Consider the following 23771-nt stretch of genomic DNA (forward strand, 5'->3'; position numbering starts at 1 on the left):
TACGTGGATGATTGTTTTTGCATCGTGAAGACGAGCCAAGTCGAAAACTTGCAGAAACACTTAAACTCCATAGACCCGGATATACAGTTCACATATGAGCGCGAACAGAACGGATCACTCCCATTCTTAGATGTACAAGTTACACGAAAAGACGGCATTCTAAAATTTTCAGTCTACCGAAAACCAACCCACACAGGCCGCTATCTTCATTTCCAATCCGACCATCCGGCAAACCACAAGGCGTCTGTTGTAAATTCTTTATTCAAACGAGCCGAAACTCATTCCTCATCGGAATCGGATCTAAAGAAAGAAAAGAGAACGGTTCTCAACGAACTTAAGAGGAATGGCTACACAGATGACTTCATTCGAAAGACAACCAGACAACAAAAAAGAAGCAAAATGCGGGACCTTCATCCGTTTACTTCTCCCCAACCCCAGAAGCGAGTGTCCATCCCGTACATCAGAGGTACCAGCGAAGCGCTCAGCCGAATATTAAAAAAAGAAGGCCTCAAAGTGGCGCACAAACCAATAAACACTTTCAATATCCTCCTCCCTAAACCAAAAGATCGTCCACCAAAAGAAAAAGCTCAAGGCGTCGTCTACAAAATCAGTTGTGCTGACTGTCCGGCGTCGTACATCGGGGAAACCAAAAATCTAAAAGAAAGGATCCGACAACACGAGAACGACGTCAGGACATTCAACCGTATTCGCAGCGCCGTCGCTGAACACTCTGAAGTCGCCGACCACAAAATTGCTTTCAAGGAAACTGAAATCCTTCAAACAGAAACGAACTGGCGAAAGAGACTACTACTGGAGTCATGGCACATTCAGAATACGGAGAATAACATAAACCGTGTGAAGGGCAACCTACCCTCGGTCTATGTCCATGGCCTTGGCGACATGACGAAAAGAAGAAAAGGACGCACAGCCAGGTAGACTCCCGCTCGTTTCACCAACACAGAACGTCGGCGCGACCCTGTAACCGCCCCTCCCCCCCCCCCCCCCCCCCCCCCGCGGCCCATCAAGGGCACCTTCGTGAGCACTCCACCCAGCACCGGTCATCGCAGCACCTTGGAAGCGGTCAACAACACAACCCCCCTTTCCTTTTGTTCCCCCCCACCTTTCCGTCTGTGGAGTGTCTCCCCACCTCCCGTGTTCCCCCCCCCTCCTTTCTTCAAAAAAGACGCTTTAAAAGCGGCACACCGCCACCCCCCGAAGAACAACCCCCTGAAGAAGGAGCCGAATGGGCTCCGAAAGGTCGGGCTAATAAAACTCAGTTATTTGGTTGGAGTCAGCACAAGTTCTAATCAATTTCCCAACCAGACAGGCAATTCTGTCGAAATGTTTAGCTTCAAGTCTTTACGTGCAGACTTCGGGCTAGAGGCAGTGCAACTTGCAAAGAACTATATAAAAGCAGTGAAAGGAATATCCACCTTCAAGACACACCTAGACTTCACCCGGAAATGCAAAGACAAGAACGTCGTGCCACGAAGTCTCCAGCTACGCCAACCAATCAACACACCAGAAGGCCGGGACATCATCGACAAGGCCCAGCAAAGATTGGTGACAGCACGGATACATGAGTGCCACATGGTGATCCGGAAGAAAGAAGTCGACGCGTTCTTCGCCAGAAGACAACTTGAACACAAGGTACCCCATCTCTTTTCATCAATTGAATCGTTTGCAAAGGCCGTAGCGTCCTCAGAGGAAATGAAACACAGTCAAACGCAGAAGAAGAAATTCTCTTCCCTAATCAACGAAAACGAGAAAACAGGAGTGTTAAACAAGCACACAGTAACCAATTTATCATCGAGAAAGCTCACAAGCGAAGAAACTTCAATCCTGGCAAAAGGTCAAAAATTCAATGTTACGACAGATAACCCACCCCTCCCCAAGATGATCGCCGCCCTTGAGAGCGGCATCCAGCAACTAGACCCCAAAGTGCGGGAACAGGTCAGACTGAAAGCAATCGGCATAATAATGTCCAATAACAACCGCAGAAGAGAACGCAACTTCACTTCCGACGAAATAAAAGCAGTGAGAACGCTGAAAGAAGATACCAACATTGTGATCCTACCGGCGGACAAAGGGAACTCAATCGTTGTTTTGAACATAAAGGACTACGAGGATAAGGCTTCCGCCCTACTTGACAGCCAAGATTACGAGAGACTAAAGAAGGACCCCACTACGAGAACTCAGTCGTTGCTGAACAAGACGCTGATTGAAATATTCCGCAGCCACCCAAATTCTCGAAATCTCTACCTAAAATTAATCTGTAGGAACGGATCCGCTCCAGCTTTCTACGGCTTGCCAAAACTCCATAAACCCGGAATCCCCTTACGACCAATCGTAGATTTTTCGTGTTCCCCACTACGATCACTATCCACTTACTTGCATCAGATCATATCACCACTCACCGGAAGGACAGCATCGCACGTGCGCGACTCCGAGAATTTCATCAAACTCACATCAAAAATCCGTATCGAAGATGATGAATGTCTGGTCTCCTTTGATGTAATCTCTCTGTTCACAAGAGTACCCATTAAGTTGGCTGTTTCCGCAACTAGAGATGCACTGGAACGTGACGATACGCTCAGTGAGAGAACCCCTTTGAGTGTAGACGAGATCTGCCGCCTTCTCGAACTGTGCCTGTCCAATACCTATTTCACCTTCCGAGGCAGCTACTACAAACAGGTTAAAGGAACTCCTATGGGGGCCTCAATTTCCGTTGCCATGGCTAACTTGACTATGGAGAGCATCGAGGAGAGAGCTTTAAATACTTTTTTTTTCCCGAAACCAAAAGTCTTCCTCAGGTACGTGGATGATTGTTTTTGCATCGTGAAGACGAGCCAAGTCGAAAACTTGCAGAAACACTTAAACTCCATAGACCCGGATATACAGTTCACATATGAGCGCGAACAGAACGGATCACTCCCATTCTTAGATGTACAAGTTACACGAAAAGACGGCATTCTAAAATTTTCAGTCTACCGAAAACCAACCCACACAGGCCGCTATCTTCATTTCCAATCCGACCATCCGGCAAACCACAAGGCGTCTGTTGTAAATTCTTTATTCAAACGAGCCGAAACTCATTCCTCATCGGAATCGGATCTAAAGAAAGAAAAGAGAACGGTTCTCAACGAACTTAAGAGGAATGGCTACACAGATGACTTCATTCGAAAGACAACCAGACAACAAAAAAGAAGCAAAATGCGGGACCTTCAGCCGTTTACTTCTCCCCAACCCCAGAAGCGAGTGTCCATCCCGTACATCAGAGGTACCAGCGAAGCGCTCAGCCGAATATTAAAAAAAGAAGGCCTCAAAGTGGCGCACAAACCAATAAACACTTTCAATATCCTCCTCCCTAAACCAAAAGATCGTCCACCAAAAGAAAAAGCTCAAGGCGTCGTCTACAAAATCAGTTGTGCTGACTGTCCGGCGTCGTACATCGGGGAAACCAAAAATCTAAAAGAAAGGATCAGACAACACGAGAACGACGTCAGGACATTCAACCGTATTCGCAGCGCCGTCGCTGAACACTCTGAAGTCGCCGACCACAAAATTGCTTTCAAGGAAACTGAAATCCTTCAAACAGAAACGAACTGGCGAAAGAGACTACTACTGGAGTCATGGCACATTCAGAATACGGAGAATAACATAAACCGTGTGAAGGGCAACCTACCCTCGGTCAATGTCCATGGCCTTGGCGACATGACGAAAAGAAGAAAAGGACGCACAGCCAGGTAGACTCCCGCTCGTTTCACCAACACAGAACGTCGGCGCGACCCTGTAACCGCCCCTCCCCCCCCCCCCCCCCGCGGCCCATCAAGGGCACCTTCGTGAGCACTCCACCCAGCACCGGTCATCGCAGCGCCTTGGAAGCGGTCAACAACACAACCCCCCTTTCCTTTTGTTCCCCCCCACCTTTCCGTCTGTGGAGTGTCTCCCCACCTCCCGTGTTCCCCCCCCTCCTTTCTTCAAAAAAGACGCTTTAAAAGCGGCACACCGCCACCCCCCGAAGAACAACCCCCTGAAGAAGGAGCCGAATGGGCTCCGAAACGTCGGGCTAATAAAACTCAGTTATTTGGTTGGAGTCAGCACAAGTTCTAATGCCCAGTTAGGCATCCTCATAAAAAAAAAACTCCCATTTTCTCCAGAAAGTTGCACTGTTGATTGCGATAGCAAAGTAGTTGACAGCTGTAAAATGTGTGGACTGTAGTTTCATCGCCCGTATAAGCTCGTAAACGTTCCCTTACTAAATAAACTAACAAACATGGTGTCACGCGCGCACACCAAGACAAAAACACAGCCGGCTCGATGAGCGCGGTTGGTCGCTGTGAAAATGCCGGTGGGATCAAGAGTGGCAGGAGCAGCGATTGAATGGACCTTCATGCTGCCTCGCGCTTCAACGCCAACTAAGTGGCGATGACACAGCGCACACCAAGCTACCAGCCCACGACGCAACAGGACTCTGTACTCATCGCGGATCGCTTTCGAAAGAGGCCTCGCGTGGCCGTGCTCAGCTGTGCCATACGAAGCCATTGCCCAAATAGAACTACCCCCCTCCCATCTGGCTCCTTGCGCGCAGTAGAAGGCGGCGCGCTTTCTCCACGCCTTTTTCCCTTGCGCGCTCGAAAAGAATCCCGTGCTCACATTCGCACGTGTTCACTCGCACCTACAACATACGACTTCCGCTTAATTGTCTTGGACTTTATATGGAACGTCACGACAACGCCGATGACAACGGCGGAAATGCGTCTGCAGTGTCACTTAATTGCTATCGCAATAGTAACTCACATTTCAACCAATCAGAGGGCTTAAGAAAAAAGAACACGCACATAGCTTTCATTAGGCTGTGCACGCGTGCAAAGAAAAAAAAGACTCCGCTCTTTCATTACCAAGGTATCAAATTGCCTCGCTGACACCATTATCAACACGCGCGTTTACCTGGAAATAGGGATACCTTAGAGCTCTAGCTATAAAAGAGGCTATGCTCTTGTTCACAAATATTTTCTTCAATATCGGGCAGGAAATGCAAATGGAAACATCATACTACTGCAGTTCCTCTGTTAACATTAGCTTTCAGTAGAAACTATATACACATGATCTACTTCTACAGTTACATCTCTTTATTGGTGTTTTTCATGTAAACTAGCCAAATGTTATTGTAGAAATGTCAGAGAAGATAGCGACACCATGACACTACATTATACACCATAGCTTCTCAATGAAACTGCCGCTTTGTCTCTTCATCAGGGGCATGGCTTACCTGGTCCTTGAGGTTGGTCGAGGAAAGCACAAGCTCCACAAGCTCCAGCAGTATGTGCGCGCAGTAGCATGCCGCAAACACCTTCCTGAAAAACTCGCCGGGGTGTGTGAAAATGTAAGCACTTGTGCAAAGAACCACGAGTGACAAGGTCACGGACAGAAGCGTGGAGAACTGAAGTATCTCATTGAGTCTTCCAGCGATGAATCTCAACTTCAGATACTTGAGCCGGATATCTTGAAGAAGGGCATAACCATTTCTTCCAGGGCAAGCAGCACTCTCAGTTTTCGCCGTAAGGAGTGCTAAAGCAGAAAGGTGACGCATGTAATCCGAGAGGACGTAGTATATCAGTCTGGCCAAGGAGTGAGCCTCAGCCGTAGCGAAGTAGACGACGAAAACGGACGCCACGGAACAGAACGAGGATGCGACAGCGTCTGTGGACGTTGTGTGAACCGCGGAGAACTCTTGGTACATGGCGTACCGACTCATGACGTACGCGATTATTGACATCCATCGGGACACTTCCCAAAGCCAACGCGCCGTAAACCAACCGTGAGCATACCTGACCGGTTGGTAATGGATGTACTCTTCAAATGCGGCCATCTCGTTGAGAATGGACACGAACTTCCGGCTGAAGATCACGTAGACCGTCATGCCGGCGGCTCCTTTGACGCACATAACGATGAGCATGATGTTGAATAGGGCCACCGAAAAGACGCCTTTGGTTAACTCGTCGTAGAGTATGGAAAGTAGAACGCTGGCCTCGAATGCAATGCAAACGCTGTTCAAGATGATGCCGTAGGCGCCATGCCGTGATCTCCAGTGGGTCTCGAACTGTAAGCCTTCTCCGCCTGGTGCCTTAGCAACTAAAACAAGACCAGTAAGCCTGCTTACCTTTGTAGCAATATCAAACTCCGTCTCGAGAAAGCTCATGGTTGGACAGTTCGCTTCAATACGTAAATATGGTATTGCTTGCCCAGCAACAGTGTCAGTTTCTAGTTCGCTTCGCACAGCTCACTTTAGCCTAGCGGTTAACCAATAGAATGCTAGACGAATTCACGATAGAATGTATGTTCAGGATTTTATCAGCGCATAAACGTATAGGAAAGCTACTGAATATTTCTGGGCTCATTAGCACGTTAACCTTCTGATAACTTACTGCCGTAGTTCTACGATACCATATGGATACTGCTGTCCAAAGCACGTATGCACAAAGTATACCTAGCGCAAGTACACTTAAGAAATGGAGGAGCTTTCTGTACTCGCGTGCTCACTTTCTAGACTGAACAATGTGAATAGCTTTGAAGGAGCCCACTTCCAAAATAAATGATAAATTCTGAGGATATTTAGATTGTGTAATGTTAGTGTCAAGCTTCGTGTCTCATTAGAGCGCGAGTACCGAGGAAATGTACTTGTGAACAGCTTCAGTGAGAATAGTAGATAGCAGGCAGCGATGAATGCAAATATTTGCATTGCAGATAGCACTGTGGTGCCGAATTAGAATAATAATTTTATTGACCTTTGTTTTTCCGAACCTTCGGCGAACGCTGGAGAGAGCTGCTAAGGTGGCGTGCCTAACGTGTGCAGTGAAATCTTTGGCTGTGTGCTGCATACACAAAACATCAATGGAAAGTTTCACTGGCACCTTTGAAAACATGTGGCGTGCGCCTTCTTCCGAATACAGAATGTGAAATCCATCACGCATATTCTGTAAGGCTGAGAAAGTGCTTTTTCTTCTTGGTTGCCCATACACAAGAAGGCTCAAAGGCTTGATGTATTCTTTGCCTAAGTTTATTAACATTAATACATTGCAAGGTTCACAGTGTAGGCAGATCCGACTGTATGTTATTAAATACGTGCTGTAAGGAGCCTCACTTATCAACTTCGCACTGAGGTAACCATAATTAATCATCATTGTTACACAAGTAAAGAAAAAACAGGGAATCCGATTCGATTAAACAACAATATTTATTGATTCAGGTTTGCCGCGAGGTTTATTTAATTCTTCTTACGTGATATTTTCAGTGTAATGAAATGGAATTCTTAGTTTGATGAGCATTTACCTAAATGTTCCTATATGTCATAATACCCATCTAACAGACAGCCAGACAGACAAAGAACTTTAATTACAAGGTCCTGAGAAGCTTTGCCCTAGGGCAGAGCTGCGGGCCGCTCCCACGTGGGGACGGGTAGGCCGAGCCTAACCGCCGCATGATTTTATTTTTTTCAGTTGACATCTAGTGAGCAACTGATATGTGGGCGTTCTTCATATTACTGTTCCTCATGATCCTGCATTCTTCTTACCTCTTTTTATCTTTTGTCTTAAAATGAACTGGATTGCTATCCTCCAAAGAAAAAAAAAACATGCAGATCAGAATACCAATCACACCATTGTTTAACATACGGTGATCTTGAAAGTTACGTCAAATTACACTATATACGATGCAGTCGCACCATTCATTCTCGGAAATACTTCTGCGACGTCTTCACAGATTGAGGTTATCACACGAACATTATGAAAAATCGGGTTTCAGGTCCGTGGTGGTCACGAAATAGCTTTTGGCTCTTTCGTGGATGTCTATGTTTCTAATACAGAGATAATGCACAAACTAATATCTTCATTGCAGTCCGCGCTGTATAACACTCAATACAAGAAAAGAAATACAAAAGTAGAAAGTGCGCGTGCAAAGAATACTACGTTTTATTTTATTTTACGTTTTTCGACGGGGAGAGGAGTTGTCGCTGTGACTGATTTATGAGTAGTAATAAAGCAGTTGCTGGAAGTATTCGTGGTTAGGCAATCTTGGGTCAACGAAATAAAGATAAGTGGCTATTTAGCGCTAAATGCGAAAAGAGTGCGTTGACATTACGTAGAACCTTCTTTATGATCCGGATTCACCACATTGCAAAGTGTTGGTCAGGAGCTCACTCGACACACGTCCTGTCTCTTCAATGACCAAAGTTCAACTCCCGGTGGTAGCAGCCAACCACCATCAGGTCCACTCGCTGTCTCCCTCTCTCTCTCTCTCTCTCTCTCTCTCTCTCTCTCTATATATATATATATATATATATATATATATATATATATATATATATATATATATATATATATATATATATATATATACCGTATATATATATATTGTTGCGAGGGGGAGAAGATACGCACGAGTGTTTATGCAAGGCGAATGTCGAAGGCTCCAGCTTCCACTGGAACATGGGGCAGCCGAAGCGCCCCAGCAACAACACTTCTTCTTCATCGTCTCTTCTCTACACGTCGTGTTTACATCGCGTCACTACACCGCCCGGCTTTGCACGCTGACCCGGCGGAAGCGATTATGGCCCTGCAAAGGCAGACACGTAGGGATTTAAACGGGAGACATGAGCAACATCGGTTCTTAGCTGTACGGACGACGGACCTGGCTCTTCGCCAGCAATCTCGTACGTCAGATGCGAAAGCTGGTGCAGGATTTGGGAGGGACCTGAATATCGCAACGGAAGTTTTTCCGATAGGCCCACACGACGAGATGGTGAACACAGGAGCACGAGGGAGCCAGGTAAATACTGCACGTCCGTATGGTGCGCATCGTAGCGGGACTTTTGGGAGCCTTAGAATCAGTGATGTGAGTGCGGTCATTCTAACGGCCCTGTGCTACCATAGAAATCGCATCGTGGGGATAAGCTGTGTGCAAGTAAGTGACTTGTGGAAGTACCCTCAACAAAGGCTAAACGGGATCATGGTCAAACAGTAGGTCAAACGGTGAGTAACCTATACTGTCTAGGCGGGACGAATTGTAGGCGAAGGTGACAAATGACAGAGCGACGTTCCAGTCCTGGCGGCCTGGAGAAACGTACACAGCTAGCATGTCGGTAAGCGTTCTGTTCTGTCGCTATGTGAGACCGTCAGTCTGTGGACGGTATGCAGTGGCTATTTGAAGCTCAGTAAAGCATAGGCGGATGATATCATCAATAACCTTTGACAAGAAGTAACGTCCGTGATCCGTCAGGAGCTGACCTAGAGCACCGCGGTGCAGGATAACGCTGTGTAGGAGAAAATCCACGACGTCAGTGGCACCAGTTGTAGGCAGAGCTCCCGTAATGGCGAAGCGTGTGGTGTAATCGCTTGCAACCCGAAACACATTTGTCGCTCTTAGTTGAGAAAGGGAAAAGGTCAAATAAGTCGAGTCGCACGCAAAAGAAAGGCTCAGTGGGACTATCAATGGGTTGTAAATGCCCAGCTGGAGCCATGGGAGCGGGCTTCCGGCGTTGGCACAGGTCGCAAGCAGTCACATACCGGCGCACGGGAGCCGTATATATAGAGCCGGGAGAAGTGGCGCCGGACTCGGCCAAAAGTGCGAGTAACACCGAGATGCCCAAGTAATTGACGCGTCATGGAGTTGTTGAAGCACGGTGCGTTGAAGGTGCCCCGGTACGGCCAGCAGTAGGTCAGTACCATCAAAGCGTAAGTTGCGTTTGTACATGGTTCCGTCGGAAATACAGAAGAGACGAAGGGAAGGATCAGGAGTTGGGAAGCTTAACCGCTGGCCAACTCACAGCGCTATTCATTGCCAATGTTGAGGAAGCTTGTGATGAACATAACGCTGGCGTCGGGCTCGAGGTCTAGTGCTTCTGGTGGGTCAACAGGGTGGCAGGACAGGCGGTTGGCGTCCTGATGTAAACGGCCGGATTTGTACACTACAGAGAAAGTGTACTCTTGCAACTGCAATGCCCAACGCCCAAGACGCCCTGTAGGGTCCTTCAATAAGAGAGCCAGCAGAGCGCGTGGTGATTGGTAATTACGCGGGAATTGCAATCAATTAGGTATGGGCGAAACTTTGCTATTGCCCAAGCCTGCGTTAGGCGCTCTCGTTCCGTGACAGAATACTTGCGCTCATTTTGGTGGACATGCGGGGTACCAACATGCAGCTCTGCAGCGGTCGCCGCGTGAGCCCGGAAACGATGATCGAGGGCCAAGCGCCCAAGCAACGCCACTTCTTCTTCTTCTCTTGTCGGCACGCCTTGCTCTGCATGGGAAGACTATATATATATATATATATATATATATATATATATATATATATATATATATATATATATATATATTGCCTCCTAATCCCAACGCATCACAAATAGCGAAGCCGGAGAAAGAGTTCTAAAGGCTGCACAGCTTACTAACTGCTACTTGCATCTATTTCAAAGACAAATAACGTTCTATATTGTGCAAAAAGCTTCCACATTTTCATATGTTTCTGAGTTGGGTGCGCGCAAGCGTGCGGAGTGTGAGGAAACAGTGTTCAACTGTAGCACATTCTCTCGCATATTCTAGCGCATGTATGGCAGAGCGTAGGTTGACGAAAAGCCGGGGCATACGCAGTGCCAACAGATGCGTCTCAGCGAGGCCGCAGCTTAGCGTAATCAAAGATTAATACGTAGAGCCAAATAGTTGGCGTGCCAACACTCTATCTGTTACTCGGCGTGCTCTGCGCTGCAACGCTTCTGTAAAAACGGTTTAGATTAAATGGGTTTAGGAACGAATTTCACAGATGATAGAAAAACGTCTTCAAGCTGTATAGGAGGTTTCACAGTGCTATAAATGCAGAAGGGAAGCTCAAAAAGAAAATATCGGGCACTCATTGCAAAATACGTGGAGACGTTCATTACTAGAGAGTGCTTGGCCACGCATTGCCAGCTGCGTATGCACGGAACGCATTTTCCCTTCAGTAAGAGTAAGCTGAAAATAAATATTCTCGATAACTTCAATTCCTATTTTACGCAGAATGTCAACTCAATCATTTATTTCAATAAACAGAGCATTTCATTCACGGAAACCCTATGTAAAATTTGGAAAGAAAGAGATTAGAAGCCTGAGAAAAATATCCCACTGGGATAATTCTATCACTTCTTCTGCAGGCGGGAATCATTTTCCTACATCTAAGCGTGGCGCAGGCGCCTTAGTGTTCACATCCCGGCATGCTATCGTGAAATGAGGAAATGCTGTAAGACATCAGATAGACTACATATTTTTTCGCCCGAACACCAAGTTACATTGGGCATACATTCAACTGCTTGGCGCCCCTACACTTGTCTTGAAAACAAGGTAGCGCTAATACGTAGTACACCTGTCCCACGGAACACATACATATGCACTGTTTATAATGTCCATAGCGTAGCCTGCCTGGCAGACACATTCGCCCCTGTGACACGAAGGTGTGCAGTCCGCGGCGGGTGCCTTCTGGCGGCACTGGGGCGTACACCCGTGCACGCAAAGCTTGAAGGTGGAGTTGACGGGGCAAATCGGGGGGCACTGGGTGACGGGAACGCACTTGTCCTCCTCGTGACTTGCACTGCGAGAAAATAATCCACCGTATTCTTTAATTGGCTTGCTGTTGGCAAGGCCAAAAAAAATTATATAAATGGGGATTAGAAGATGAGCGAGAACGGTTCGTATATACGTGCATTAAGAACTGCGTGAGGACCACGTGAACCCCTTGACGGCGAGGGAAAAATTTTCCAATAGCATATTTCGTCGATGCTGCAAATTTCGTCGAGATCACTGAAGTGTTCAGAGGTTCGTGTGAAAATTAAGATGCGCGAAAAAGTCTCACCGCGAGCTCCCTAGCGCGGGCCCGATCTATGAATGTTCTTTGCGACTGAGCTTTTTTTGTTCAGCACCTACGACTCTTTACTGTTTGCACGCTACGCGCACACATCTTCTGTTAGACTTTGCCTCAGTAATCCTTCTTGGCTACACCTGCCGGTGGTTTAAAAGCTCTCTCAAGGTCTATCTCTGACGGGCGCGTGGGAGTTCAGGCTCCCAATTTTACATGCGTGGCGGGGGGACGGCGCACAGCTCGTATGTGGGCATCACAAATATAACAGCGGACGACCAGAATCATGCGTTTATGGCCATTGCAGAAAGTGGAAAAGTAGCACGGGAATTTCAGGGAATCTAATGTTATATTCGGCTTGTAGGTGTTGTATCATTGTCGAAGCATCGCATGTTCAGTGTGAAGTAACCACTAAGCTTAAATGGGTGATTGGGTATAATAGATATAGTAGATAATACATACATAAAGAAATTGGCTCATGGGCCTGCCATCTCAAGTTTCGGCACCATTGATTTATGCTTATTAATTTCTTTGTAGCCGAACATGAATTCTTTGAAAGCATAGAAAAAAATATCAGGTGGGGAATGCACGCATAGGGTGAACGTGACTGGCGCATGTCAGGGTGCCTTGGAAGCAACCGGATTTCATAGGCTGCCCATTACGAATGCAGGAATTCTTGAAAATGGCGTAACATATACAACAGCAGCCACTCTCAGAATGTGTTCGAAACTATCTGTTTGTTGCCAAAGTGTGCGCTTGCCTGGCTTCTCTACTGATGTTGTTGGTGCTATAACAACCAGAAATAGCATTACAGGTTTCACATAGCATTTGACTTCACCTACCTAGCCGTCTATCATATAACTCTTAATTATTACGCTGATATGACTAGTTTAGTCTTGCAACCATCGTAATAAATGGTTTTGAGAATGAATGATGTGAGGTTATTGAAAGGTGTTTACTGCAATATAACATACATATTGAACATAGGTTTGAGTGTAATTAACTACAGTTAGAAAACTGAGCCTGGTCCAGCTGTTACCGTGTTTTCGTATACCATATCTTTCAAGGTGAGGATTTCTTTTCTCTCCTTCCACAAGGTTATCATATATACAATGTGAGAACGAAGCTAGACAAAGAAACTTCCTTTCGCAAGGGTAGTTTTCTATGCTGTATTTCATGCCATTTCCTAAGTACTCGATCCAACAAACTATTCCCTCCATCGCAATGCAATCCTATTTGTTTAGGTAATAGGTAAGCCAAGATACCTCTAGAATAACGCAGCAGAACTCTTAAAAATGAAGTTGGAGAACGCGTCACTCCAACTTAAAGCAATAGCCAGTACTTTATTGTTCGTAGACCTGTTCCTAGCAGGACAGTTCTCCGTAGCAATTGTGCGTTTTGCGGTTTACCGCTAGCAAAATGTTCCAAACAACCTTCGTAGCTGGCTATGCGTGATGAGAGCGGTATACAAAAAACATTTCGGCAGAAAGTGCTGCGGAATCGAGGTGGACTGTCGACGTTAATGTGATTAGCATATTGCCAACGCCCAAAGGTGCCATGTATATGAACTATATAGAATAGCCTTACGTCTCCCTCACGCTTTCCTCTGAACGCATTGCGCCATCTACTGCCGGCACCGCTAAGACCTTGCAAAGGTTGAGTATGAATATATAGTGCGTAGATCTTTGATGGAGCTGTCCTGGCACCTTCGTCGTCTTCTCTCGGCAGCAACCCAACATGCTTAGCATGTTGCATCGGATTGCACCGAGTGGCTGTGAGTTGTGTCAAGGTCGTGGCATTATATTCAGACGATATTATGTGAACATATCTGACGCGGGTTTCATACCACCCCGCACCGTAGTAAATCTAATAGATCTCTTTTTTGTGCGTGTCATTAAAGAGCGGCACGCACGTAGGAGCCGACATTCTGTTCACAAAGGTGGCACGAGCGCAGTTAGATACAAACATAACACAAACAGGATTATCATCCAAAACATTATCCGCCGTGGTTGCTCAGTGGCTATGGTGTTGGGCTGCTGAGCACGAGGTCGCGGGATCGAATCCCGGCCACGGCGGCCGCATTTCGATGGGGGCGAAATGCGAGAACACCCGTGTACTTAGATTTAGGTGCACGTCAAAGAACCCCAGGTGCTCGAAATTTCCGGAGTCCTCCGCTACGGCGTGCCTCATAATCAGAAAGTGGGTTTGGCACGTAAAACCCCTTAATTTAATTTTTTAATCCAGAACATTGCTTGTCGCAATAAAGTGATACAACAGCTCATTACGACCGCAAGCTGAAGCCTATCCAAAAGGCATGCACACACACAAAGACTGCACGTGTTCTGTGTTTTTCTTCTCCTGAAACCAGGACACAGCTCAACTCCCGAACGTGCAACAACTTTCCGAATCCTCCTCCACCGTGCGCGGGGAGGATCGCTCTTACCGCACGTATCCCGGTGGGCAGGCGCACCTAGCCACGCACTGGAGCGAACACCTCGTGGGCACCGGTTCGCCGCAAGTCAGGGGGCACGCGGACTCGCAGCTGTGGAAGTCGTGGTTTATCAGTGAGTTGCACATCTCGCACTCCTTGTAAGTGATGCAGTGGCCCCAAGCGTTGCGCACGTAGCCGGCGTCGCAGACGCAGCGCCAGAGCTGGTTCAGCTTGGAAGGGTGCGTGATGTCGGGATTGCAGAAGGCGTCCATAAGCGCTCTTTCTCCCGCGGGCACCTCCCCGATGCCGCAGGAGGTGGCATCACCTGCGTAAGTTAGGTGCAGAGGTGCGATTTTTGTTCTGAGCAAGTTCATTCTTTTCTGTTCTTATTTCATCGTAAGCAGTCTAAAGCGAAAGATCGGGCTAGCTGCTCTTGCTTACATATAAGTAAATTACAGCGCATTATGGAGAAGGGACGACCATCAGCAGAAACAAGACACGCATTGCTCTGATTTCAAATGATTATTGCTGTAGGAAAGAAACGCGTGTCAGGAACCCTTCTATTTCCTTATTACACGCGAAAAACATTGCTGCATAGCTTTCTCTTTTTAATTTATGAATCTGCATGTAAGTGTGTATGTAATATGTCGATCAGCTATTGAAAAACAGCAACCCCGTGTGCCACGTTCCTCTGGTGGTCTATTGTCTTCAATGGCACCGCGATTTATGTATATATATGTATTTCGTAATTCATGTATACTTATTTTTCTGTCTTTTTTTCTTTTATTCGGTACAATATTCATGCTCTACTGTCCCTTGTTTTTAATGCAGGTGGAGCCTTTAGCTTTACTGCGTCATCCGGCCTACTGCTGAACCTATTAGTTTTTTTTTACCATATAATGTCTGAGTAGGACGGATGTATTCGGGTGGCGTGTGATTAAGGCAGCGTTACAATAACTAGCACTGCGTGGATCTATCTCAACTTCCCGATTTCGCCTTTAAACATGAATGTGGCATTTTATAGTTCCCCTTTCGAACGCAATGAGCCATTGCAAATTTGTTATTTTAGCAATGGCTACAGCTGTACAGGTTTCATTACTCCTCAGAGAAAACTTATAGCAGAGATAAAACTATTCTTCTATGCTGAGGGTTGCAGTCAGGGTGTCTAATTATGACCCGAATTCAATAGAGTGTTATGATTTACTTATTCCTATTCTCAGGCACGTTTCACGAATACTAGTTGTCGCACTCAAAAGTAACCACTATGTAGCGACAGCTTGCATCCATTAGTTGCATTTCTGTGCGGTTCAGTATTACGTGCCATGCTTCTTTTGTATTCTGTGTTGCAGCTCGCCTTTGACTGTCATACATATATGCGTCCATAATTTGCATTCCTCACCTGTTCATCGCTTAACCTGCTCAATGCGGGCTGCATCGCTACAGCGTGTGTGTGTGTCGGTGACGCTGCGTACGCCTGGGTGCGCGAACTCGGTTGGCCGGACTGGCCTTCGCCTTTTATATATATAGGCTCATTAATGACAATGTTTGTTTCCCCCCCCCCCCCACACACACACACACACAAACACACAAACACACACACACACACACACACACACACACACACACACACACACACGCACACACGCACACACGCACACACGCACGCACGCACGCACGCACGCACGCACGCACGCACGCACGCACGCACGCACGCACGCACGCACGCACACACACACACACACACACACACACACACACACACACACACACACACACACACACACACGCACACACGCACACACACGCACACACGCACACACGCACACACGCGCACACGCGCACACGCGCACACGCGCACACGCGCACGCACACACACACACACACACACACACACACACACACACACATAAATGCATTATGTTCATCATTTTCCTGCTAGCTGAACGAGGGCATCCTCGTATTTCTCTATAGCAGTGGCAATGGGAAGCTGCTTCGCGTTGGCATGTCATAGCCTACACGGAGTGCTATTCCGTACGGAGGCGCTAGGCTTTTTGATGATATCTTTCAGCATGTGATGCAGCGAGCGAGTTGCTCTAATCTTTTGGATTTGATAATGAAATAAATTGCAGAAAATGCGCGCAGTAGCGCTAAGGTTTGGAAGCTCCCGTTACGTCAAACACGGTGTCAGACGGAGCGGGTACGTGTTCCGCGTGACTGTGAATTACAGTCTCATCATCATCATCATCATCAGCCTGGTTACGCCCACTGCAGGGCAAAGGCCTCTTCCATACTTCTCCAACAACCCCGGTCATGTACTAATTGTGGCCATGCCGTCCCTGCAAACTTCTTAATCTCATCTGCCCACCTAACTTTCTGCCGCCCCCTGCTACGCTTCCCTTCCCTTGGGATCCAGTCCGTAACCCTTAATGACCATCGGTTATCCTCCCTCCTCATTACATGCCCTGCCCATGCCCATTTCTTTCTCTTGATTTCAACTAAGATGTCATTAACTCGCGTTTGTTCCCTCACCCAATCTGCTCTTTTCTTATCCCTTAACGTTACACCTATCATTCTTCTTTCCATAGCTCGTTACAGAATTACAGTCTACACAGGGAAAGCGATCTGAAACGGACACTCCGATCATGGGTTGGAAACCCACCTCGGTTGCACAATGGCGAGGGCTTTGTGCAATTGAGCAGGAGGTCTTGAGTTCATATCCTGGTTGCGGTAGCTTCATGCTGGCAGAGCCGAAAGAAAGGACTCTCATGTACCGAGCTTTAGAAGCGCACTAAAGAACTATATATGGCACAAAAAAACAAAACAAAAAACATTCCGGATTCTTCGAGTATGCCTTCTATCTTGGCAGTACTCGTAATATGGGTTGGAGACGTATTCTCCGTAATTTATCTTCTTTATACAATTTGCCTCATGCTTGTCAATCACATTGTTTAAGAAAAGCGTAGAAGCGTACGTGCTTTCCTAGGTAGAAAGTAATTTTTTGACTATTATGTATCATGCCGTCACTCATGAGCAGTTTGCTTACCATATTCATGGGTGGTTACCGTGGAAGCAAAGGTGATCAAGGCCCAAATAACGGCGATGCACATTGTGTGTGAGTCAGCTTGAGTTCAGTATTGTGCGACGACTGTTGTTTTTTGGTAATTAAAAACACACGCCACATTTACGAGTTTCTCCAGGGTTGTAGGAAAAGCGTTTCGTTATCAAACAACAGCTGTTCCTTTCAAGGTGGCTTTGCAGCTGAGCGCAGAATGTTTCCAGCGCATGACTTGCTCGAAGCTATTTATGCGACATAAAATTTGAGCACTAAATCTTAACGCAAGGGCACGTTACTCTGCCATTGGGTGCCCTAATTCTCACTTTCAAATGCAGCGTGCCAGGGCTTTACATACGAGTATTATCAGGCTACAAGAACAGACGTGCGCGCGGTTTGAACGTGCGAATTGTAACCTATAAATTTAGGAGTGGCTCCAATCAAAACGTATATTTATTATGTAGGACGTTTTCGAGCCAATTTAGCTCTTTACTGGGGATTTAAACGAGAGATGGTGGTGGGGCGCAGCTTTTACAAGTCGTTCATCACATGAAGAGGCCATACACAGGGTTTACAGGGTCAGAGGGAACATTACTCGCTGTCCTTGACCCACGTGAAAGGTGAAGGGGCCCAACGAGAGACGCGTGGATGAGGTTGTCGTTGCCTCGGAGCTGGTGAAAAGCGGAAATAATTGTTTCCCAGAGTCCTTTTTTTTTCGCGGTGCGCAGGCCATGAATGAAGGGGAGTTTGTCCTTTGAACGGTTTTTAATGTTATTTTTCGTGTTCTGGATGTGCCCTGATTTTAGTGTTACCTCTCTTGTGATATATTTTTTTCTAGAAATTGAGTTTACTGGTATGAAATTTTGCGGTCGGCATCCACCGAACGTTTGGTGGTGGCAATGCCCAGGCGAGCGAAGTGCCAACGCCCAATGTTCAGAAGAGGCAGAGCGCTAAATTGTGTACTTGAAAACCCGAATTGAAGTTTGTCAAGTAAGCGATGACCAAGCTACTTTATGCTTCGCAGAGCTTGTCTCTGTTAATTTGGGGTCTATCTCAAGTGTAGCCATTTTACGCCGCAGCTGCATGCCTCAGCATTGAAGTCTACGTTGACGCGACAACGACATCCACTGCTGAGTAACTTCGTCGCAAGCGTGTGCATCGCTTTTGGCATATATTAGTGTCGCACAATGTGTCACACCGGGGCTGTCGTTTCTGCCGCTGACCGGTACTGTTGGGGAAGAGCGGCTGGCACAACCTGCTCCAGCGAAAGGACTAGTAAAGTTACTTCCTGTTGGGCTATGCGAGCGTTTGTCGTCCATCGCACCGAGCTGCGACACAGTAGAGCCTGTGGCGAATCCTACCTTTCAACAGGTATTACATCATCAATGCTTGCATGCAATGCATCATGCTGCATCAATGCTGTATACGCAATGCCTCATGACCTCCAGCCAGGCACGTACCCAGGATTTTTTTCGGGGGGGGGGGGGGCCCACCACCTCCATCATCATCATCATCATCATCATCATCATCATCATCATCATCATCATCATCATCATCATCATCATCATCCTGTTTTATGTCCACTGCAGGACGAAGGCCTCTCCCCACGATCTCCATTTACCCCTGTCCTGCGCCAACCGATTCCAACCAGCGCCCGCGAATTTCCTAGTTTCATCGCTCCACTTGGTGTTTTGTCGTCCTCGATTGCGTTTTCCTTCTCTTGGTACCCATTCTGTAACCCTAATGGTCCAGCGGTTATCTAACCGGCGCACTTCATGACCTGCCCAGCTACATTTTGTCCTCTTGATGTCAATTAAAATATCGTCTTTACCCGTTCGCTTTCTGATCCAAACCGCTCTCTTTCTCTCTCTTAACGTTATGCCTAGCAATCTTCGTTCGATCGCTCTTTGCGCGGTCCTTAACTCATTCTCAAGTCTCTGCCCCATATGTCAGCACTGGCAAAATGCACTGATTGCACACCTTATTTTTCAATAATAATGGTAAGCTTCCAGTCAGGAGCTGGCAATGTCTGACGTATGCGATCCAACCTATTTTTATTCTTTTGTGAATTTCCTGCTCATGATCAGGGTTCCCTGTTATTAATTGACCTTGGTAAACGTACTCCTTCACAGTCTGTAGTGGCCGACTGGCGATCCTGATCTCTTGTTCCTTTGCCCGGCTATTTATCATTATCGTCATCTTCTGCATAATAATATTCAACCCCACTCTTGCACTCTCTCTGTTAAGGTCTCCAATCATTTGTTGTAACTCCTCTGCATTGTTGTTGAATAGAACAATGTCAACGGCAAACCGAAGGTAGCTGAGATATTTGCCGTCGATCTTTACTCCTAAGCCTCCCCAGTTTAATAGCTTGACTTCTTCTAAGCACGCAGTGAATAGCTTTGGAGAAATTGTGTCTCCCTGTCTGACCCATTTCCCTATAGGTATCTCCCTGCTTTTCTTGTGTAGAATTAAGGTAGCTGTAGAACCTCTGTATATATTCTTACGAGAAGGACGAGCCAGTAAGACGAGAAACTATTTACAGATTATATTTACAACAACGGTTGCAGCGCTGACCGGTCAGATTCACAGCGCGAGCCCAGTTCGTTCTTCCTCCTCTTTTCTGGAGTGATGGCGCCTACGCACCTCGTTCAAACAAACAAATACCAAACGCATGTAGCAATATTTTTCAAGCTTTTTACGTAAGCGTTCTGTAGTCCTTGATTACGTAGTGCCTCTAGACTGCTGGTATCTCTACTGAATGATATGCATTTTCGTAATCTATATAAGCCACATAGAGAGGCTTATTGTACTCTGCAGATTTCGCGATAACCTAATTGATGACATGGATGTGATCCATTGTAAGGTATCTCTTCCTGAAGCCAGCCTCTTCCCTTGGTTGACAAAATCCAGTGTTGCCCTTATTCTATTGGACATTATTTTGGTAAATATCTTATATAATACTGGGAGCAAGCTAATGGTCCTATAATTTTTCAATTCTTTAACGTCTCCTTTTTTGTGGATTAGTATAATGTCTGCATTCTTCCAGTTTTCTGGGACCCTGGCAGTCGATATACACTTCGTATAAAGAGCCGCCAGTTTTCTAAGCAATATGCCCCCTCCATGTTTGATTAAATGGACTGTTATTCCACCTTCTCCTCCCGCTCTTCATCGTTCCATATCTTGCAGGGCCCTTCTGACTTCATCGCTAGTTATAGGAGAGTTTCCGTATTCTGTTCATTACTGTTTCTAAGTGAGGTATCGGGACTCCTCTGGGTACTGTATACAGGTCAGCTTAGAATTTTTCCGCTGCTTTTACTGTATCTTCGAGATTCCTTATGATATTATCCCTCTTATCTTTTAGTGCATACATCATGGTTTGTCCTATGCCAGGTTTCTTTTTTACTGATGTCAGGCCACGTTCATTTTTTTACGGCTTCTTCAGTCTTTCACATGTTATAGTTTCGAATATCAGTTATTTTCGCCTTGTGGATCAGTTTGACAGTTCCGCGAATTGCGTAACGCTCTGCGGCCGCCAATCCCATACAAACGCGTAGAGCGCAGGACTCTGCGATTCTAGACGTACTGCGCTCACCGAGAAAGGTTAGAAAAACACCCACATAAGCACAGCAGAGAAGTGGCTGCGTAAGGCGGTTCGACCGATAACTGTAGAAGCGTCATTCAAAGCAAGTAATTATTCTCCACTTCCGGCGGCGTTTTCTCTACTTCCTTTTTAAATAAAACGATGTTGATCCATAAATATTCTCATAAACAACGGTTAACATTTTTATTATTCGCTTTTGCTTGCAGTTTGGTTGTTGCGCGTTGGCTCTCTCCCTTAGTAGATCGCTTAATTTCTCAACTCCTTGCGATTTTTGTTTCCGGTTTCCAATTTTGCACGAAAAGTGCGATACAATTAAGGAAAAACAAACGAGGTAACTGGCGACAGTCATCTTGCTTATGAGTTTAAGGGTTATTGCAGGGTTTCATGATGGACGCTCTTTCACATCATTTTATTTCCCACCTTATCTAACCCATATCACGTGTATATGGTTCCGGGCATCGGCCAGTCGCGGCGAGCCGTAACTCAAGGAAATAATGAAGCAAAGGGAAAAGTTAGACGCAATTGGCGTTTTCTCCGGCCGTAACTCGTTCCATGAGAGTACATACCAGCTGAGTAACAGCCGCATCCCTCTCCTGGTCCCAGGATCAGCCTAAACAAAGAAAGTTGAACTAACAAAAGCAACAGCTATGCGCGTGACGGTTTAATAGATGGTGACAACTGAGCGCATCTCGAGTTAATCGCGCGGGTGCGGAATCTATGAGAAAACTGTCCTTAACATTACAAGAAATGCCGATAACTACCGCCATCTAAAAGGAGTGAAAAAGGCAGCATAAGGCTGACCGATGAACAGCTGCCAAGTCTCAACATTAATATGGCGGCGCTTTAGGAATGTGTGAGGAGTGGTGGCGTGGGCGGGGAGTGGGGGGGGGGGGTATGCCACTTGATTTCGGGGGGGGGGGGGGGGCCCGGGCCCCCCCGGGCCCACCCCTGGGTACATGCCTGCCTCCAGCGTACCGGAATCTTGGAAGAACGCTAACATAATCCTAATCCATAAGAAAGGGGACGCCAAAGACTTGAAAAATTATAGACTGATCAGCTTACTGTCCGCGGCCTACAAAGTATTTACTAAGGTAATGGCAAATAGAATGAGGAACACCTTAGACTTCTGTCAACCAAAGGACCAGCAGGATTCCGTAAACGCTACTCAACAATAGACCATATTCACACTATCAATCAGGTGATTGATAGTGAGAATGTGGTCTATTCAGACTATCATATATCTTATATATCAATATAGTGATGGTGTGAATAAAGCGAGAGGTGGCAATCGACCTCCCCCCACGCTGCACGGTCGTCCCACTCCGTTGGGACTAAAATAAGCTGACCTTGCTTTCTAGCAGTAACCAAGCTAGAATGTAAGCTTCACCATGGTCCGAACTCTTCTCAACCATACGATCCTTTGCGCCCCAATGAGGGTTCAGCATTAGGTGCGCCTCAGATTCCTCATAGGTTCGTCTAAAATCAGGAAGGAGCAGGAAGCTGGGTTAGGTTAAGGTAGAATGACACGTTACCTGAGTCAACAGTCGCTGTGAAGAAGAAACGAGTCCTCTCAGCTACTAGTCGTCCTATAATACTTGAGTAGAGTACCTCCACAGTATTGCTACTTGCGCTGCCCCAAGGGCAGCCGACGCTGACGTGATCAGAGGCTCCGCCACCACCGTTGCAGGCATGGCGCCTTTGTGATGCGCAAGATGAGACCGATGGCGAAGCCGCCAGCTTTCATCAGTGGCCAGTTGTAGTATAAGATAGTAACCGGTGTTCAGAACTGCATCTTAACCTGAAGCCCACGCTTGACTTGCTCTAAATGACGCTTGGCGTGAGTGTGCCCGCGATGCTCATGGCGTTTCCTTCTGCGAGTTCACGACAGACGTCATTTAAAGCAAGTCGAGCATATAGCCTTCAAGTATAGATGCATTCCTGAATACGGGGGTTATACTCTCTCTTCGGCTCATGCCAGCGTATGCATCGCAGTGCGCTGTGCACAGGGTTCCTCAGCCGTAAACACTAATGCGTGTACGCGAACACACATGCCAGTAGAGGAAGCGAGAACCCTCTCGGGCTCTGACAGAAAGTGATCCAGCAGATGGTGTGCGACGGTGCCTCTTTTTGTCCGCGCCACTCTTGACGCGAAACGGCAGGGCGCTCCCCTGGAGGCCCACTCATCCTTCATGCACGGGAAGTGCACTCAGCATTCATTCCAGGAAAGGGCGACGACGACGACAATGGGCATGGTGCAAAGCCACCTTGAGTGCCTGTATAACTGGGTTCCGGATAAAGTGTATACACTATGTTCACCAGGATCAAACGTATGTTCGCCTGCAAAGTTATTTAAAGGAACATGGTATGTGCTTGCTAGGGTCATTTATTTAGCTACTCAAAACAAGCTTTCTTTAAAGTCATATTCGAGCATGGAGTCTTGCGGGCAGTGGTTCCACCGGACGCACATTGTCTGTTGGGACACGAAGGCTTCCGCGTAACCCTGCTTGCATACGCAATCACCGCTGGAGCATTGCGGCACACAGGTGTCAGCCGGGAGAGACTCGCCACACCGTGGCTCGCAGCCGTGCTGGCACAGTTCGAAACTTGAGTTTGGTGGGCATAACGGCGCGCACTTGCTCACGGGCACACATTCATGTGTGTTGTTGGAAGCACTGCAAATGTCAAACGTGGACTCATAACACAGGTGGAGTTTTATAAGGCATAAAGATACATACACTTTGGCATGCAAGTAAGACAGTCGACCACATACATCGCCAAAACCACAACGATCATTATGATAAAATTGT

At 46.8% G+C, this 23771-nt stretch overlaps 2 protein-coding genes across 4 annotated transcripts in view; both read right to left on the minus strand.

Moving 5' to 3' along the window:
• Positions 1–11049: 11049 nt before the first annotated feature.
• Positions 11050–17494, minus strand: LOC139050614 (inducible metalloproteinase inhibitor protein-like). The gene is made up of 3 exons (XM_070527196.1): positions 17352–17494; positions 14321–14633; positions 11050–11613 (listed from the first exon to the last, which is right to left on the minus strand). The coding sequence occupies exons 1-3, from the start codon at positions 17413–17415 to the stop codon at positions 11373–11375; spliced, it is 618 nt and encodes a 205-aa protein (XP_070383297.1). The 5' UTR covers positions 17416–17494; the 3' UTR covers positions 11050–11372.
• Positions 17495–23329: 5835 nt separating this feature from the next.
• The window catches only part of LOC139050523 (serine protease inhibitor swm-1-like), a 31355-nt gene continuing 30913 nt past the window's right edge, over positions 23330–23771 (minus strand). For all 3 annotated transcript variants that reach the window (XM_070527022.1, XM_070527021.1, XM_070527023.1), the window contains one exon: positions 23330–23636. In XM_070527022.1, the coding sequence (XP_070383123.1) occupies positions 23360–23636 (277 nt within the window). In that variant the 3' untranslated portion in view covers positions 23330–23359. The remainder of the gene's footprint in view (positions 23637–23771) is intronic.

This window comes from Dermacentor albipictus, chromosome 10 (genome assembly GCF_038994185.2).
Source record: "Dermacentor albipictus isolate Rhodes 1998 colony chromosome 10, USDA_Dalb.pri_finalv2, whole genome shotgun sequence".
NCBI classification, from domain to species: domain Eukaryota; kingdom Metazoa; phylum Arthropoda; class Arachnida; order Ixodida; family Ixodidae; genus Dermacentor; species Dermacentor albipictus.

Bases quoted from the DNA above. Each gene is read 5' to 3' on its own strand.
- LOC139050614 (XM_070527196.1), bottom strand. From the start codon at position 17,415: ATGTGCATCGCCGTTATTTGGGCCTTGATCACCTTTGCTTCCACGGTA. The intron at 14,634-17,351 runs GTAAGCAAACTG...TAACTTACGCAG, and splicing joins GGTAACCACCCATGAATATG to GTGATGCCACCTCCTGCGGC. The intron at 11,614-14,320 runs GTAAGAGCGATC...ATTTTCTCGCAG, and splicing joins TGCCCACCGGGATACGTGCG to TGCAAGTCACGAGGAGGACA.